We start from the raw sequence: 19,686 nt of genomic DNA on the forward strand, positions 1-19,686 counted from the left end.
TAGAATTCGAGTCCGGGGGAGAAAACATAGATGTGGCCTGTTGTTCCTAAAAGTTGACAAATCTAAGGGCCCAACCCAAGTCGTCCAATTTCAGAAGAAAGCTACGGGCTTGGCATTATCTTTTATTCCAAGTCCAATTGTATTAGGCCCAAACTTTGGAAGACCCGGCCCACCCCTAATTTTATCGAATCCAGTTATCTGCTAAACATTCGAGCTTACATGGCTAGAGCTAGGCTATTATTCGGAACCAGGGTTAGGTTTTTCTGAAGGAATTGGAAATCACAGTCGCGCTGAGGATGAAGAGACTGAATTGAACGTGATTCCGTCGGAAAATGGAAGAGGGAAATTTGGGAATTGAAGAAACCAAGATTGAAGAAAAATGCGAACTTTTTCCTGTATTGGGTGGATTGAATGTGAATGTCGGCGGAGAAATAACTGAAATGAAGTCTTTAGAGGAGGTGGAAGCCGAAGATGGAGAAGAACAGGTTGTTTTGGAGAATCATTTGACGGCAGAGTCGGAAATCATGGAGGAGGCGGTAGCGGTGGCTGAGGTGGACGAGCCACTTAAGGTTGGGGAGCATGTACTAGAAATGAAATCAGAGCAAGTATGTGAGAGAGTGGACGATGTTAACGTGGGAAAGGATGTAACTTGTGCAGGGGATGCGCAACTGTTTCCTGGGTGGCAGGCGGAGGCGGAGGCGAGAGGGGACGAAATTTCCGTGGACCAACGGGGCGGAGTGAAAGAAGAGGTAAAAGTTATGATGGCTGTAGTTGATTCCAAGGTGGAAGCAGTTGTTACTGACGTAGCCGAAACTGTTTCGTGTTCCGAGTCCCAGACATCTGGGAGCGGCAATGATTTGCTAGAAGAGAGGGAGGGGATGGAACCATGGAATGATAAATCAGGAAAGGAGTTGGAGGGGAAGATGAGTGAAGGAGAGAAGTTTACAGAACCGGGACTAGTAGAGGTGGATGGTCTGAGGTTAGAAAATGATCCGGATTTGATGGTGTCAAGTGATGCAAATGATGTGGAGAAGATTGACATAGCTGCCAATTATTTGGGAGTTGAGACAGCCGAAAAATCTTCTGATGTTGAAACCGAGGAAACACATATCGCAGATGTTAAAACAGGTATGGAGCTAATAACTGAGGTGAGCCCAGATATACTTGATGCCAGAAAAAATGTGCAGGTTCATGAACTAGGTGATATGGAATATGCTGGTGTTGATGCTAGAGATGAGCTTGCCAAGAGTAAAGAGTTAACCGCGGAGGAGGATATGATGTATGATGCGAAGATGCTGGAAGTTGAGAACACGAGTGTGGAAGTTGAAAAGGATTTCAAGTTAGATGTGTGTGCGACTGTGGTGGAAAATAGGGATGACATAATAGTACACGAGGATCTTTCTGCAGGAAACTGTAGAATTGAAACAGTGGAGGGATTGGATTCAGACATTAGGAATGATGTACCTGAGGTTCATATGGAAGATGCTGAAGTGAAAACAGGGACAGCAGTGGATGTGGTGGCTGATAAAATTGCATGCGAAGACACAAAGTTTGAGACAAAGATAACTAGTAGCTCCACGTGTGATCCTTGTGAGGGGATGAATGATTCGTCAGCTGCAGTACAGGATGAAAACAATGATACAGCTACTGCCAAGGAGGAGATAAGAACTCGAGACACTGAAATGGAGACAGAAACAGATGTGGTTGAATCCGGGAATGCATTCGGAGGGAAGCGGAAGAGAGGAAAGGTTTCTAAAAGTCCTTTGGTTTCTAAATACGTTGGAAAGGCCTCATCTAGGAAGACAGCTGAAGAAGACGTTTGCTTCATTTGCTTTGATGGTGGGGAGCTCGTGTTGTGTGATCGGAGGTAAGGTTTGAGGTGTGGGATTGAAATTTTCAATTTTGCCTAAGAAAGAGTTACTTTATTTTTATTTAGTGTTTGCTGACTATCTAATTTTTCTCATCCATTACATTTCTTCCATTGTTTCTCAGAGGTTGCCCAAAGGCATATCATCCAACCTGTGTTAATCGAGACGAAGCTTTTTTCAGGTCGAAGGGTCGATGGAACTGTGGTATGTGTTTCTTTACGTCACCTCAAAACTCATGCACAAATTGATGATAGTTGATCCTTTTGTTGATGCTTTGAGGATTACACCTGCTTTTTATCTAAGCATCAGGAAACCAACCGTTAATAGTTGTGTTATTCTAAGTAACTATAAAATTACTAATTTGGTTTGTATTAATTATCACTAGTTGCAAGCTGCTATGTCTGGTTGATCTGTTCATTATTCACGGTAACCTGTTCGGTAACTTCATTATGTTTTGGCTCTGTAATTTTAAAAAGGACTTTGCTTTCAATTCCAATTGAAATGGAAATACAGATTATTGATGCAGATTTTTAGTTTTAGATGGTTGCGTGTCAAATGTGTTAAGACTATCATAAGTATTATAGTGGTTCAATTTTGATCCCTCCTTCATGCGATGGACATACGGAGGGAATTTGATTTGGTGTCATTTATCTTTTATCTGTTTCTCTGACAGACAATTGCCCCTTTCTCTTCATATCCACCCGGACAAAATAAATCCTTCAATTCAGTCTATTTTTCCCCATTTTTAAGTTGCTCTAATTCCACTTATATATGATAATGTTTTCATAACCGAACCGGTGATCAAACCGATATACTTTATAAAAACGGTTCAACCGATTGGACCGGAAAACCGTTTATATTGTATAAAAATAATAATATAATATAACAAGTAATATATTTTAAATTCTAAAGATCTTAAATATGCATATAAATAAATAATTAAAAATATATAATTATTTTAGTTTGAAATCTTAATAATATACATATAATTAGAGGCTGTGCAACTATTGGGTTAAACCAAAAAAACCGACCAAACCAATTTTTTTGAAAAATTCGGTTCGGTTAATTCGGTAGTTCGATTTTGAAGTTTTAAAAAATCGGTTAATTCGGTTTGGTTCGGTTTCAGTTTTAATTTTCTAAATTCAGTTAAACCGAATTAACTGATTTAGTATATATATTTAGTAAAAATAATTTGTATATGGGCTTTTAGAAATAAAATTAGAAGGAAGCCCAATTTTCATACATGTGCCAAACTTTTGAACCCAATATATTTTGTCTGATCCTAACCTAATTCTGATTTCTGCGCTAACTAAAATTCGAAATTATCTTCCGCGTGCAATTCGGTGATCGTGTCTGTAATTTTCGTCTTCTTAATCGAAAAATCTTCAAGGTAAATACTGTGTGACATTGTGTTTGTGTGACTATGTTTTCTTAGTCATGGAACTACAGCATTTTGTACTCGAACCGCATCCTTTATCGAATGTGTTCAAAAAATGGTCCCCGCATTAATTAGATGATATAAATAAAGGCATATCGCTTGTTGTGTGTATTCTCACTTTTCAGCTGATAGCTTAGAGGTTTTTTGTTGTCAATTTGTATGTTAAAAATGGATTTTAATTTCAAAAGCATATTTGCAGAAATAATAGCTGTAGTTCTACTCTAGAGTTCAAGGATTTTTATTAATAAAATCTCAAAATTATATTTTTCTACTTAAATTTCGGTTATTACCGATTTTAAAATCGGTTCGATTTATTCAGTTTTTATATTTATTTTGGCTGGTTCATTTTTTGTAAAATTTAATCGGTTAAATCGGTTTTAGGTCTATTCGGTTTGGTCGGTAATCGAATAGACCGATTGCACACCCCTGCATACAATAAAATATAACTGTATTTATATTTTTTAGACGAAAAATAAAACAAAACACGCTCCAATATTATCAAACTAATATTTTTTACAAAGTTCAAAATCCAAATATTTATATATAACTAAAAATAAAATTGAAAATATAAGAAATAAATTTTTTAAATAAAAATATAAGAAAATAATCAAATTTAAAAAAATTAAAAATCTTAAAAAAAAATTAAAACGTGACCACAACCGGTTCACCGGTTTAACCGGTAAAAAAGTTTTTAGACTAGGTCCAGAACGGTTTTTAAATAAAAAATCTGTTATATTTACATTGTCGGCTGATGCTTAAGTGGGTTACTTTCGCAGCAACTATCAACTGGTAGAAATGGTGATAAAGACATACCTTGGGAATGGGGAGAGTTAGGGATGTCTGTGACAATTGATATGTTGCACTAACTAGAACGGTTCATTATATATTACCTTGCAAGTGTTTGGATCGTTACTGAACACACTTCAACAAGTACGAGATCGATGCGCTAAGGATTTAATCCTAAGCTTTGCACCGTCGTCAAAGCTTTCTAATCCAGCAGCGCGGAATTGATATTGACTAAAGCGGAATTTAATGCAAAAAGTACCACAACTGAATGTGCAAATGTAATCCACAAGCAAGTAAATATAAAAACTAACCAAGCTAAATATATTTAGGGTTTAAAATTCACCTTGGCTACTTCTAACATCAAGGATGCCCAATATTGTTTGCATCCCATGTTTTTATCACATAATAATTTGGTAAGAAAGAAAACGAATGCTTTCGCTTTATTGGAATGAATTACACATGTTAGATTTACCTCTTAAATCTCTATGTGCAGTATAGTTTACAAACATAATTTAAACATTGAACTGATAATAAAATTCATTTACAACTTGAGTAACTTCTGCAATGGAGAGTGATCCCTATGAAATTCCTATTTTCATAAATAACAATCCTGCGTCTTCAGTTAAAGGTCTTAATCCACAAAAGTTTAACTTAGGACGAACCATGCAACAAACCACCTGTCCCGTTTGTTGCTGTTTAACCCTGTAACACTATAAAGTGTGAGATAGGAGCATGTTTAAGATGTCTAGGCTTGTGTGCCCCTTTGCTATTTGCAGTTTTAGGTGGAATGGAGGTGAAATATGATTCAAAATATTTCTACTGCGTATATTCTTTCTATTCAATTTGATCCAAGAAATGCCTTAGTTTGTCTTTTTATGCCTCTTCTAACGGCCACAATGGTTGGGTCATGCGTTGTATTCTGATTCAACTTATGTTTATCTTAATCTGAATTTGAAGCCTATATAGTGTTCCACTCTCATACAATGCTTGTGTGCTTTTCTTGTTTTCAGGCTGGCATATGTGTAGCATTTGCGAGAAGAATGCCCTCTTTATGTGCTATACATGTACATTCTCATTGTGCAAGAAATGTAGTAAAGATGCGGTTATCTTATGTGTCAGAGGAAATAAAGGTTTTTGTGAGACCTGCATGAAAACCGTCATGCTAATTGAGAACGTTGAACAGGAAAACAATGATGTATGTACTTTCTCTCCCTCTCTTCTAATGGTTTGGTTGATATGATATGTTAGTTTCAAGTCGGACAGGTTACTAGTGGCATTTGTTTTCCAAAGTTGAATATTGACCTTATGTTGTTTTATGAGTAACCTGTTTGTTGTCAGAGTGTATTTATCTTGAACTGGAAGATGATTCACGCAAACTGGTCTGTAAATCTGAAATTTCTATTATTTTGACTTAAGTTTTATTTTTAGTTTTTTTTTTTTGCAGCTATAATTTTTTTTGCTTATAGTTATATTTTTCACCTGACTGGTTGATTTGAATTTTTTGTTTCCATTTGCCAGACATCCAAATCTGGCTTAAACTTAAGGGGAGACATGTTTGCTTTTTCTTGTCAGCCAAATGTGAGCATATGATTTTTGTACGTAATCCCCAAGTATCTCAAAGATTGTCTTATTTTGAACTAGACTAATTAGTCGTTTAACTGGAATATGTTAAATGTGTGTGTTAGATTTGAGCTGGACCAGATTAACTCAATTATGTTGTTAGATTTATTTATTGTTCGCATTTGAGCATTGGCTTCTCACTTTCTTTTGTTTTGATGTCAGATTTTAGTCCTTATATAGCACCTTTATGTTCAGTTTCTAGATAAAGTGTACCTTAACTAATTTGGCCCATTTCCTGTCCCTGAATCATTGTGATCTATGTTTGGACATATTCTGAATGTTATATTGTGGCCCTTCTTGACTGATACAGGCTCTAACAAGTTTCGATGATAAAGGTAGCTGGGAGTATCTCTTCAAGGATTACTACACCGAATTGAAATCTAAGCTGTCACTTTCATCGGTTGAGGTCACAGAGGCTAAAAACCCATGGAAGGGAAAGGATTTGTTGTCTGGTCCCAGTAAACAAGAATCATCGGATGCCCAGGCTAATGGCATTGATGAAGGATCTGGTTCAGAAGAGTCTGTTGAGAATCTGAAAACTATTAAATCTAAAAGAAAAAAGAAAGGGAAAAAATCGAAATCCCTCACCAAAGAAAAGGATTTGGTGAGGGCTGGTGTTACAACTGGGGGCAAAGGTGTTGCATCATCAGCCAACTCTGAGTGGGCATCAAAAGAGCTACTTGAATTTGTTTCACACATGAAAAATGGTGATGCATCTGTGCTCTCCCAGTTTGATGTACAAGGTCTTTTGCTTGAGTATATAAAAAGAAACAAACTACGTGATCCTCGCCGGAAAAGTCAAATCATATGTGATGTAAGACTCGAAGTTTTATTTGGGAAACCTCGAGTTGGGCATTTTGAAATGTTAAAACTTCTGGAATCTCATTTTCTTCTTAGAGATGAGCAGAATGATGATGTTGAAGGAAGTATTGTTGACACCGAAAATAACCAGTTAGATATGGCGGGCAATACCGACCATCTGACCAAGGGTGTGAAAGATAGGAAACACAAAACACGCAAAAAAGGCGGTCTTCGGGGGCCACAGTCCAATCTTGATGATTATGCAGCTATTGACATGCACAACATTAGCTTAATTTACCTGCGAAGAAAATTGATGGAGGACTTGCTTGAGGATGTGGAGAAGTATCATGATAAGGTTATCGGGATGTTTGTTCGGATAAGGATTTCCAATAGTAGTCAAAAACAAGACTTGTACAGATTAGTGCAAGTTGTAGGTAAGAACTTTCTATTTGTATGTTACCACTGTTATGTAAGAACTTCATCTTTGTTATGTAACCACTGTATCGCTAGTATTGTTTCTAAGTTCTGTTGGAACTTTGACTATTTTCATCATAGTAGCTATCAGCTCCTTAATATGCACCCCCTCGAATAAAAACAGTAAAAGTGAATTATATTTGTATTTCATCTGCAGGCACGAGCAAGGCAAAGGAACCATACAAAATTGGTAAAAAGACCACCAACATTGTGTTGGAGATACTAAATCTAGACAAGACCGAAGTCACATCAATTGATACAATCTCAAATCAGGATTTCACTGAGGTGATTGCATCTACCATAGAGCCTTCAATACCTCTGTTTACGAGAAAATTCCTAATGTCATCTACATAGCATTCCCCACCCCCAAGTTTGTCCCCCACTCCCCCAATCTCTGATGTGATTTATCAATGTACTTCAAAGTGCAATCTAGTAAAACTTCTAGTTGAAATTATTGGATGTATTTGATATGCACTGGGTAACTACCATGCACTAGTCGGTCACTCAGTCTTATTGAATTAAGCTGTGATGTTATAAACTATGTTCAAATTTTCGAAATCTCAAGTTAAATCGATTTTAGAAGTCAATCATATATCATGATTTTTTCAACTTTTACAGGAGGAATGCAAACGCCTGCGCCAGAGTATCAAGTGTGGACTGATCAGTAGGCTGACTGTGGTAACTGTTTGCATACCTCTCGAGTATTTCTCGTTTTTGCCGCACACTTGGATAACGATAATTGTGGATTGCAGGGTGAAATTCTTGACAAGACCATGGAAATTCAGGAGGCCAGAGTTAATGATGTGTGTTTGTTTCCTGTTCTTTTGAAATTGTTCTGTTTATGGAAATTCTAATGGATGTTAAAAAAATGTATCTTTAAACCCTTCTTTCTTCCTAAAATATCTGGGAATGTAAGTTTTGGTACTCATGTAATGATGGAAACGGTGAGCAACTTGTTCTGGTCTTAACACTTTAACTGTGTATTTATTTGAAGAATCTCAACTATATGCTTTACATGTCAGAGTAAAATCTAACTTCTATTGAAAATATAATTTTTTTTTGGAAGATAAGAAAATATGAGTTTCTGAGTACCCTTTTTAAAAATACTTTTCAAATTGTGTAAAAACAGAAGCTCTTTTCATGTTTGGATATAATGGTGAAAATAAACTTATTAAGAAGCAGAAGCCACATTTTCTGTCTCTGAAAATTGCTGTTTCAAGAATTATTTAAATCAACTTCCGCATCCAACATTATAAATAATCTTGAAAAAAGTGTTTTTATGTCTATTCTTCTGAACACTCTTATTCTGGAATATGTCCTAGATTCGGTTCTTACTGGTCTTTTATTAAGGAGGTTTTGCCTAATATTATAGACTTGCTACTTATAACCCTCTGATGCACCTAGAAAACTCTCTCCGACTTTGTTTTTATTTGCTAATTTCTAATTTAGGCAATTTGACCTGTTTGATTTTATTAATAAACTGCCGCATCTTATTTAGCGCCAAGACTATATTCAGTTCTGGTCTCCTGGACGAAAGACTATATTTAGTTCTGGTCTTCTGGACAAAATCTAGGGGTTTGTTTTGTTAACAATTTACAAAAGAAGGGGTTTGGTATCTGTCAGTCACTTGAAGGATGGGGAGAGGGTAAATTCTAGAAGGAAAATACAGATAACTTGGTATGGCGGCTGGGATATGACTTGCATCATATTCTGCCTGTTAGCGAGAATGGACTCTATACGGGGAAAGGATAGGTGAATTGGCATTGAGATGGCAAAAATGCAAAATATGTCTTAATGAGAAGGGTAGTGTAAATGCTGGCTCGAGGGCTGCATGATTTAAGTGTCTTTGGTCTTTTTTCTTTAATTTGTTTGTTAAACTATCAATTTAAATGTCAACTGACACGGTACCCTTTCATTGATCCCCGTGTACATTTTTTATTCTTATATGATATATGAAATCCTGAACTGATATCTCCTGGTTTGTTTATTTACTTTTCTCCTTGTGGATGAAGAGTTCCATATGTTAGGTCATTTTTATCTAGTGAAGCGTATTTCTTTGTGGTAATTTACAGTGGCTGGAGTCAGAGTCTTTGCGGCTCAGTCATCTCCGTGATCGAGCCAGTGATTTAGGACGTCGGAAAGAATATCCTTTTTTTCCTTTTGATAGATTAAATAATTTAGTTCACTTTTTGCCTGTCATGTTGAGTCTTAAGCCTGTAGAAGTGTGAATAATTTTTTTGCGGCTACGCAATGCATGTAGCTAAAAGATTACTCTGCTTGTGAGTTATTTAGATTATTGGCAACCATTTGCAATTCCTGTATATCAACAAATACACGGATGCAGAGCTAGACAATAGTAGATATACTCCGTTTGAAGTTTGTTTTTCATAGCATGGAGAAGGTGGAAATCAGTTAGAACTGTCACTTTTTTTGTCAAATTTTTTAATGAGATCATCTATCAATGCAAACTCTAAAACTTGTCATTTAATACAATGGTTAATATGAGTGCTGTTAGGCAGATATTAAGCATGTGGATTTCATATGCTATATGTGACTGAAAGTGACAAGTTAGCCTTGACTTGTTTCCACGCTCAGAGAGTGTGTGGAAAAGTTACAGGTTTTGAAGACCCCTGAAGAGCGGCGTCGCAAACTGAAGGAAATTCCTGAAATACATGCTGATCCGAAGATGGATCCAAGTTATGAATCTGATGAGAATGACCTTGAAACTAAAGAGAGTAGACGAGGTTTTCTTCCTTTCCACAACTAGTTGTGTGAATACTGTAGCCTTTACCTAGTCCTAGCTGTTTATGTAAATTGATTTGCTGTATACAGATGATTTCTTGAGATCTAGAGGTTCCAGTTTTAGCAGGAGAGAAAGCGGCCTTATCTCTCCTGGAAATGACCCTTCTGTAAGGGGTGGTGCAGGAAAAGTTTCAAGCAAGGACAGGGAATTGAGTAGAAATCTGTCTGGTAATAATTTTTCTGGCAATGCTACTCATAGTGGTGAGATGGTAAACGAAATTTCTTGGAATTTAGAAGCCCGAAAAGATGCACAAGATTCCAAATATTTGGAGAACGTGAGTTCTAATTCTGCCTCTTCCGACAGAGGCAAGTGCAATGTGTCCCGAAGTGAATCACTTGCTGGTGTTTCATCAGTAACCTCAGAAGCATCTCTCTCAGTCAGGATTGCGGAAACTTCAACTATAATAAATGAAACGGAAAAGATGTGGCATTATCAAGATCCTTCAGGAAAAGTTCAAGGGCCCTTTTCCATGATGCAATTACGTAAATGGAGCAACACAGGTTACTTTCCTACTGATTTGAAGATCTGGAAAATTACAGATAAGCAAGAAGACTCCATACTTATGGCTGATGCGCTGGAAGGTAAGTTCAAGAAAGAGAAACCAGTTGTTGACAATGTTTTTTCATCAGCTGATACCCTCCAGAGTCTACCCATCTCTGCCAGCCATTTTGATCGGGCTTCTGGAACATCCTTACTCCATATTAAGAATAGAACTAGTTTCGATCAAAGCCCCGTGTCACACACAAAATTGTCTTCTGAAAAATGGATTGGAAATGATATAACGAACTTACCATCTCCTACTCCTAAACAAAGTAATGCAGCATGGACCGGAGGAGAAGGTGGCGTTCTCATAAGTGCTAATCCATCGCGTAGTGTTGAGAGAACTAATATTGGAACTCTTTCTGTTGCTGATGCATCGGTTTTGAATGCTATTGTCCAGTCTAGCACCGCTTTTAGCCCAACACCTAATTCACAACAAGTATTTCAGGTGCGTCCGGCAAACTCTTTTAGTTTTCAGTCGACCACAACAAGCGAAGGGGGAACACCACGAAGGGAGAGTGTACCGCATGCGATACAGATGCATGGCCATCACTCGACCATGGTCCACCAAGTTGTCAGTCAAAGTCCTTTAACTGAAACTCAGGTCATGGGTGGCTCAGCCGAGCCTCAGCCTCAACCTCAACCTCCTAATTATGGTTGGGTTGCGCCGAACATGCAGAATTATGCTGCAAATTTCTCAAATTTAAATACCAATGCTGCATCTCAACCTGAATATCAGAGACCAGCTCAAAGTATTCAACCGAACATATATCCTCCTGCCGTGCCCGATGGTACTAACTCTGGCTGGGGTACTCCACATGCGAACGCTGGCATGGGATGGGGGGATCCTTCACCGGCAAACACAAATATGTACAGGGGACCACCTATGCAACCCACAATCAATACAAATTCCGGTTGGATTGCTCCCGCTGGAAATGCTGGGGCTAATATTCCAGGACTGGTGCAGGCTCTGGGTCCCGGTTGGGTTGCTCCGCCTGTTCCGGTTCAAGGTCCAATACCTGGGAATGGGTGGGGCCCACCGAGTGCTAATCCGGGAGCACCCGCTCCTGTTCAAGGGTCTGCACAAGGAAATACAAACCAAGGATGGGGTGCTGCACCGCAAGGGAACCAGGGTTTGTGGGTGGGCCCACAGAACTACGGTGGTGATCAGTTTTCGGGACATCATAATGATCAGGGTCGAGATCCTGGTTTCGTTGGTGGCAGACCTTGGAAGAGGCAGTCGTCATACGGTGGTGGAGGCCCCAGAGGTTCTTTTAATAAGCGAGAAATGATGTGTCCATACTACGCAAATGGTCGATGTAGGAAGGGAGCACATTGCGATCTTCGGCATAACTAACTTAAAACACATTCATAGAGTTTGGGTAGTTTATGATTTTGTATAGTCATTTCATGTCAAATTAAAGTCGTAGGCTAACTTTTAGCAGCACAAACCGACCAATTGGGCTTGTTAGAAAATGGAAACTTTGTGCAGTATGTATGAATTACTATTTTCTGCTTACCGCCCTTGCTGTTTTTGGTCCCATTTTGTGAAATTTGAGCTGGCAGATTAAAATTCAATCCGCCACTCGTAAATCAAAGATGTATATTCGAGCATAAATAAATTTAAAAATTCAGAGTCATTCTACCTGATAGGCGAACTCTGAATTTGTTTTTCTTTTAAAATCTTAAAGCATAAACCTCAAAAAACATACAAAATTAAAACAAATCCGCCACTAATTTTTTCTTAAAAAATTGTTATTGGAGTACGCGTATTTGATATAGAATTTTCACCAAATTAGTGGTTTGTTAATTCTTTTCTCTTATTTTATGTACCATTTAATCTTATGCCACAATAATTGAAATTAGGAGACTATTGTAACAAAGTTATATGTTTGTCCGTTTAGTTTAGTTTTTTTTTAGGTGTAGCTCACACAGAGGATAAGATTAGTGAGAGACCAATAACGGTTTAAATCCAACATATCTTATATTGACAGGTTAATGGAAGGATGAGAAGGAGGGGTAGGAGGAGAAGTATAGGCAATTGACTGACATGATTTTTACTCAAAATATTAGAAATTTCTTAACAAAATCATGTTTCTACACATTTATGAACACGATAAACAGTATGCGGTTTCGGCCATTGAATGATTTGTAAGTTTTCTAATTTCCTCTGATTGAAGCTTTCTAAGCATTCCAATTATCTCCGTAGATGATGTATTTTGTTCTTATGAAGTGTGTGCTTAGGGATTTCAATCACCACTATTTATATGCATTTCTCATACCATCGATGAGTTTATCGGGAGCTCGAGAGTCAAAAGAAGAGACGTATGGGCGTCTCAATTTTCGAAAGTTGAGGCTGCTTGTACCGTTTGTAAAAAATGTAGCTATGGCCATCACTATTTCCTTCACGTCTTTCATTCTTTTGATAGATATGAGTCATTTTTCTTACATTCTCCTACTTGACCCATATATCTCTTTTACCATATGAGAAAACAAAACACATGAATCATGACGATATGTCCTCTAAAAACGAGTATTATTTTTCATGTATTACAATGCATTATGTTCTCAAATATGTATAATTGAATGAAAAAACCCTATGTTTATTCGATGTCCAACTTTATTGATAAATCACAAATCAATGAACGTGTGCGCAACAAATATGAGAAAATATCACATCATAGTTTCATAAAAATTGTTCTTACAATAAATTACATAAATGAACCAAGTCTCATTCTTTCTGTATGATCCTTAAATTTCAAGGGTGCAATGCCTTAGTCAAATGATCTGCAATTATTAGTTCAATGCTAATGTGCTCAATAATTAATTTCTTATCTTTAACACATTCTCGCATGGCTAAATACTTAATATCGATGTGCTTGTTTCGACTACCACTTTTGATATTTTTAGCCATAAAAACAACAACTGAATTTTCATAATATATTCTTAATGGCCTAGATATAGAATCCATAATTTTAAGCATCGAAATGAAACTCTTCAAACATACACAATGTGATGTTGCCTCAAAACAAGCTACGAACTCAGCTTCTATAGTGGAAGTAGTAGTCAATGTCTGCTTTGCACTTCTCCAAGATACAGCTCCACCAGCTAGCTTGAAAATATATCCTGAAATGGATTTCGTGAATTAATGCACCAGCGAGCGGAGTTTGAATCAGAGTAGCCAATTACTTTCAAATTCTCAATTAGTCTGAACATAAGCATATAATCTTTGGTCCCTTGAAGGTACCTCATCATTTTCTTTGCAGCTTTCCAGTGGTCTAAACTTGGATTACTCTGATATCTTTCCAACATCCCAACAACAAATACAATGTCAGATCTAGTGCAAATCGGAGCATACATCAAGTTGCCGACAGCAGAAGCATAAGGAATGTTTTTCATTTGTTCCCACTCTAGATCATTCTTTGGGCATTGGCTTAAATTGAACTTATCTTCTTTCACCACAATGAGAGCTATACTTGGTGAAAAATCTTTCATCCGGTATCTATCTAAAACTTAGTTGATATAAGTTTTTTGAGACAGACCTAGAACACCTCGAATTCTATCTCTATGTATTTTAATGCCAATGACATAAGATGCATCACCCATATCCTTCATATCAAAGTTTTTAGAGAGGAATTGTTTCACCTCATATAAAAAAAACCTTATAATTAGTTGCAAATAATATATCATTCACATATAGAACAAGGAAATAAATCTTACTCCCACCGACCTTCTAGTATATACATTGATCATGGGGTTCTCTACGAATTCGAATGAAGAGATAACATCATGAAATTAAAAATATCATTAATAGGAAGCTTGTTTCAATCCATATATAGATTTCTTAAGCTTACATACCAAGTGCTCACCATTACTAGAGAAGAATCTTTCAGGTTATTTCATATAAATCTCTTTCTCTAATTCTCTGTTGAGAAAAGCCGCTTTCACATCCATTTGTTGTAAATCTAAGTCAAATGTGCTACTAATGCTAGAATGATACGGAAATAATATTTCTTAGATACAGGAGAAAAATTATCCTTATAGCCGATTCCTTCCTGCTGAGTGAATCCTTTAGCTACGCGTCTTGCTTTATATCTTTCAATGTTGTCTAATGAGTTTTTCTTTGTTTTAAAAACCCATTTACATCCAATGGCTTTTACACCATCAGGCAACTGAAGAAGATCTCAGACTCCATTAAATGCCATAGAATTCATATATTCTTTCATAGCATTAATTCATAGTTTTGACTCATTACAACTCATGGCTTGTAAAAACATTTCAGGATCATTTTCGGCTCCAATTTTAAAGTTCGATTCTTGTAAATACACAACATAATCACTAGATAGAGCTGGTCTTCTTATTCTAGTAGATCTCCTTAGGTTGTTTGGTTTATCAACAATTTCTTGTTGTTTTTCATTAACAATCTACTGGATTTTGATCAGCGATTTGTAGAACTTCAGTAACCGGTGGCCTAACACCCGTTTGGTCTTGAGGGGTCTGAATAACAACAAATCTATCATTTGAATAAGAGAGTTGTGAATTAATGTGATCTTTCTCAAAAACTATGTCATTTGATTGATCACTCCCACTAATCAAGTCATTCTCAAGAAATTTATCATTTCTTGATTCCACAATTATAATGTTGTGAGATGGACAATAGAATCTGTACCCTTTGGATTTTTCGACGTACCCAACGAAATATCCACTTATAATTCTTGGGTCCAGTTTCTTTTCATGTGGGTTGTAAACTCTTGTTTCAGAAGGACAACCCCAAACATGTAGATGTTACAAACTAGGTTTCCAACCTTTTAATAATTCAAATGGCATCTTTGGGACATCCTTAGTTGGAACTCGGTTTAATATATACGCAACTGTCTTAAGAGCTGCAGTCCACAAGGATTTAGGAAGTTTGGAGCTACTAAACATGCTCCACACCATGTCCAATAATGTTCGATTTCTCCTTTCAGCTACACCATTTTGGTCCAAAGAACCAGACATAGTATATTGGACAACAATCCCATGTTCTCAGGACAAACTTTGCAAACGGACAGGTGCATGTCAATTCTCAATGTATCTACCGTAATATTCTCCACCTCTATCAGTTCTCACGATCTTAATTTGTTTACCACATTGCTTCTCCACTTCAGCCTTGAAAACCTTAAAAGCTTCAAATGCTTCATTTTTGTTATGAATCATGTAGAAAAACATGTATCGTGAGTAATCCTCAATGAAAAAAGATGAAGTATTTCGGACTTTGCATATCCATATCTAGACAAAAAATATCTAAATGTATGATTTCTAATATTTATGTACTCCTCTTAGCGCACTTTTTATACTAATTGGTCTGATTTCTCTTTATACAGTCCACACAAGTCTCAAAATTAATAAAATCTAAAGTACTAGGTACTCCATCATTTACTAATATTTTAATTATCTCTATGAAGATTTATCCCAATCTCTGATGCCATAATACAGAGGAATATTCATTTATAACACATCTTTTGATACCTCTTTGAACATGCATAATAGTGTTATTATTTTGTAAAGAAATAAAGAAAATACAATCAATCATTGTACCATTTTCAACAATATTTGATTTATAAAATAAATTTATTGGTTTATCCAAAAACTGGAAGAAATAACCAAGGGGTATAAGATTTGAAAATAAAATTAAATTCAATTAGAAAAACTAGAAATATAAAATGTATTTTCCAATTTAAAATAAAATCACTATCCAATATAAGGCAGCAAGTCACAATAGTCTCCACATGCGAAGACATCTTGTTTCCTAAATAGATGTTCCGCTCATTTCCTTGAGATTTCCTTAGGCTTTAAATACCCTGCAAGGTATTTGTAACATGGATTTTAGAACCAGAATCAATCCACTATGTGTTATAAATCATATCAATCATATTAGATTTGTAACATACAAATGAAATAGAAATATCTTTCTTTTCAAGACAATCCTTAAATTTTTGCAATCCTTCTTCATGTGTTTCGTCTTTTTACAGAAGAAACACTTGGATTCTTTCTTGATGTCAAGTTGGGGTGGAATTATACCTATCACACCCCGAGCCCGGGTGATGGATTAGTTCGGGCACCTTTGAAGGTGCTTCAAACACGATATTCTCAATGAGCTGCAATAACTCGTGTTTTAATAATTTAAACACCAATGAATTAGATCGAGTTTTGTTTTAAACCAAGCGGAAAATACTCGAAATAATCTTTCGTTAAGAAAGATAATCAGTTTAAAGCTTTTAAATCGTGTAAACTGATTAACTGATATAAGGGGGATCGATTCTTGCATATATTGGTTTAGTTATGGTGAGAACTGAACTGATAGCAGCTTGAACTGATCAAATCAGTTTGAAAACGAAAGTTAAGCAGTAAAATACACAAGATATATTTATGGACGTCCAGAGACTTCAACTGCTCCTACGCCATCCCTTCTACCACCTCGGGTAGGTTCCACTAGAAGACTTTGATTTATACAACACCTTGTACAAACCCACTCAACTTAGGACTTACCCTACTACCTAACTCAACTCCTAGCCTAGATTGAAGGCAGCACCTTCCAGCCAACACTTGTTTAACGTCTATGTGTCAAAGACTACATACACAAGTTTTACGTCTTTGTGCAAGACTCACTCAACTATTCAATAAGCTCAACTCTCTGTATGTGAGTTATTGTGTGTGTGCGTGTGTGAAAACTGATCTATGAATAAAACACGAAAGTGTTCTCACACACTGAGAATTTTGATTCTAGACTAAGCAGTTGGCATGCCCTTTTTCTCTTATTTTCGATCTTCACACACTTGTGTTTTTTTCCACACACTTATAAATTGATAATCGTGGTCTGGTATTTATAGAGACAATGAGATCGTACACCAATACTCATCAAATATGAACGTTGCAATTTGAATCTGTTTCTCGATATTTGTCTTGTACTTTCCGACAGCTATTTTGGAACATTTTGGCTTTAAGCATTGCTGCAACGTCTATTATTGTCCTTTGGCTGGACAAAAACATTTCCTCAGTGCGCACAACTGGATTTCATTGAATAAGCTTGTTGTGTTCTACAAACTGATTGACGCCTAACTGATGTTCTGAACTGGTCAGTTCAACTGATCTTGAATTGGTTCGGTGAAATCAGTTGGCTCGTCAGCTGAACTGATTTCGCTGCTTCAGTTGAACTGGTCAGATGTACTCGTCATCAGTTGAGCTCTTCATCAGCTGGCCGGGCTTCTGAAGATCTTCTGCTGAACTGACTATCAGCTGGACAATTAGTTGAACTAGTATTTTGATATTTCAGTTGAACTGGTTCAGTTTGGGTGATCAGTTGGCACTTTCAGTTTGCGTCTCGATAGCTTCAGTTTTGGCTCGATAACAGATCAGTTCGAATCCTGATCAGTTTCAGTTTCTGCGCAACTAGTTAAAATCATTTGAAACAAAATAACAAGGTTTGTGAACATCATAATCAAGATTGCGAACATGGAATGTTCTAACACCGGGCCCGCGCCTGCGTGACTGCACAATGGACCCTTATAGCAACTACTTTGTATTCGTCCTCGCTTTACGAAAATGATTAACCTAAGTTGCTATAGAAGTCCATTGTAGTTCATTATAAAATAATGTTAAATTTTTTATTTTTATCATGTAAGACAAGAGGTATCACAATCATCCCTTCTTCAGAACGCGACGTCTTCGTCGTGGCCTGACCCATCAATCCACCAGCACCGAGAATCTAGAGGTGACTCCTACGAATATACCTAACTAGTCCATTCATTTTGATAAGGTTCAAGTCGAACTTTTGGCTTGCTACAAGCTGGGCTCAGGTGAATCCATGGAGGGCCATCATTGAATATGATTCGTATGTATAAGGAAAAATAAGGTTCAAGAGATGGCCTAGTAATGTAGCACTTTGCCCCGCAGGTTCAAGAGGTGGCTCTCATGCACGTAGCACTTTGCCCCGCATAACACTTATTTCCCGGTGTTTCTTGTTGGTGACCGTCTATGATACCATTCTGTTACGCCCCGAGATCGGGCACGCGCTTGTGTGACTGCACAATGAGCCCCTATAACAACTACTTCGTATTCATCATCGTTTTATGAAAATGATTGACTCAAGTTGCTGTAGAAGCCCATTGTAGCCAATTATAAACTCATTTTAAAATTTTAATTTTTACCATATGAGACAAGAGGTATCACAATACATTTTTCTTTTCCCTTGACTTTGGTTTGCTTCTTGTAGTTTCATTGTGTAGTCATAAAAACATTATCACTCGTTTCCATTAACAAACCTTCCCCATCTTGAACACACATAGTCATTAATTAATTTATTAACCATTTATCTTTATGTGTGTTGTAGGAAATTTTGAAGGGTCCATATTGTTGTGTAAGAGTGCATAAAATGTAGTGCACAAGAAAAATTTAAGACATTTCTACTTAAAGTGTCTTGAGTCGAGCCGCTATGTCCCGCATTTTCATGATGTGCTCTCGCATACCTCTAACACTGGTGAGCCTTAATGAAGATAATTTCATAATTAGAGTGCTGGCAAGTGCCTTATCTGAAGATTGAAACTGTTCATTAATAGCTTTTAGTAATTTTATGACATTATTATGCTGATCGATGGAATCATACATGCCAACAGAGATTTTGGTCTTTATGAACATTACACAGAGTCAATTAGATCGCTCTCATTTTCATAAAGATCAACATCATTTGGAATACTGTTTTCAGTCATAGCAGATGGTTTGTATTTTCGTATAGCATAATCAATATCCGTCCACCCTAATTGAAGAAGAATTCTTTCTTTCCATAATTTATAATTATTTCCCCTCAGTTCGGAAATGTCACATTTCATATCAGAAAAACTCGCATGTTGCATAACTGCATAAAAAAATATGATATGCTTATTATGTTTTAAAATTCTGAGATAATATCATGTTTTACCAATGTAAATTATGTTATAAAAATCTAGTTACATAAAATTTGTCTGTGGGCTAAAATTTTAATCTAACAAGATTTTTCTGGAACTTTATGATAAAACTATCAAAATATATTTTTCCTTAACTCTTGTGGGTAAGTTAAGAAAAATATAATTTCGATATTTTAACCTAATTAGTTATAGAAATATAATAAAAATCCTTGTGGGTACAATTTATTATGTTTATATAATTAATTACAATTGATGTCCATTATGTGATCCAAATTCACGTAATGCAAAATTTTTCATAATTAAGGATGTTGTGACTATTCCTTAAGTATTTAAAATTATATGGTTCACAGAACAAAATTTTAGTTTTACTTAATGCTTTATATAATAATTATTTAGTGACACAATTAACACTTTTCA

The 19,686-nt window shown here is 36.4% G+C and overlaps 1 protein-coding gene across 1 annotated transcript; it reads left to right on the forward strand.

Annotated features, from left to right (window-relative positions):
• The first annotated feature begins 226 nt into the window (after positions 1-226).
• LOC142554111 (uncharacterized) lies at positions 227-11,873 on the forward strand. Its single transcript, XM_075664754.1, has 10 exons — positions 227-1,867; positions 1,993-2,072; positions 5,103-5,287; positions 6,023-6,947; positions 7,145-7,272; positions 7,606-7,665; positions 7,740-7,790; positions 9,060-9,130; positions 9,577-9,731; positions 9,820-11,873. The coding sequence occupies exons 1-10, from the start codon at positions 333-335 to the stop codon at positions 11,685-11,687; spliced, it is 5,058 nt and encodes a 1,685-aa protein (XP_075520869.1). The 5' UTR covers positions 227-332; the 3' UTR covers positions 11,688-11,873.
• The last annotated feature ends 7,813 nt before the right edge of the window (positions 11,874-19,686 follow it).

This window comes from Primulina tabacum, chromosome 8 (genome assembly GCF_025594145.1).
Source record: "Primulina tabacum isolate GXHZ01 chromosome 8, ASM2559414v2, whole genome shotgun sequence".
Classification (NCBI taxonomy): domain Eukaryota; kingdom Viridiplantae; phylum Streptophyta; class Magnoliopsida; order Lamiales; family Gesneriaceae; genus Primulina; species Primulina tabacum.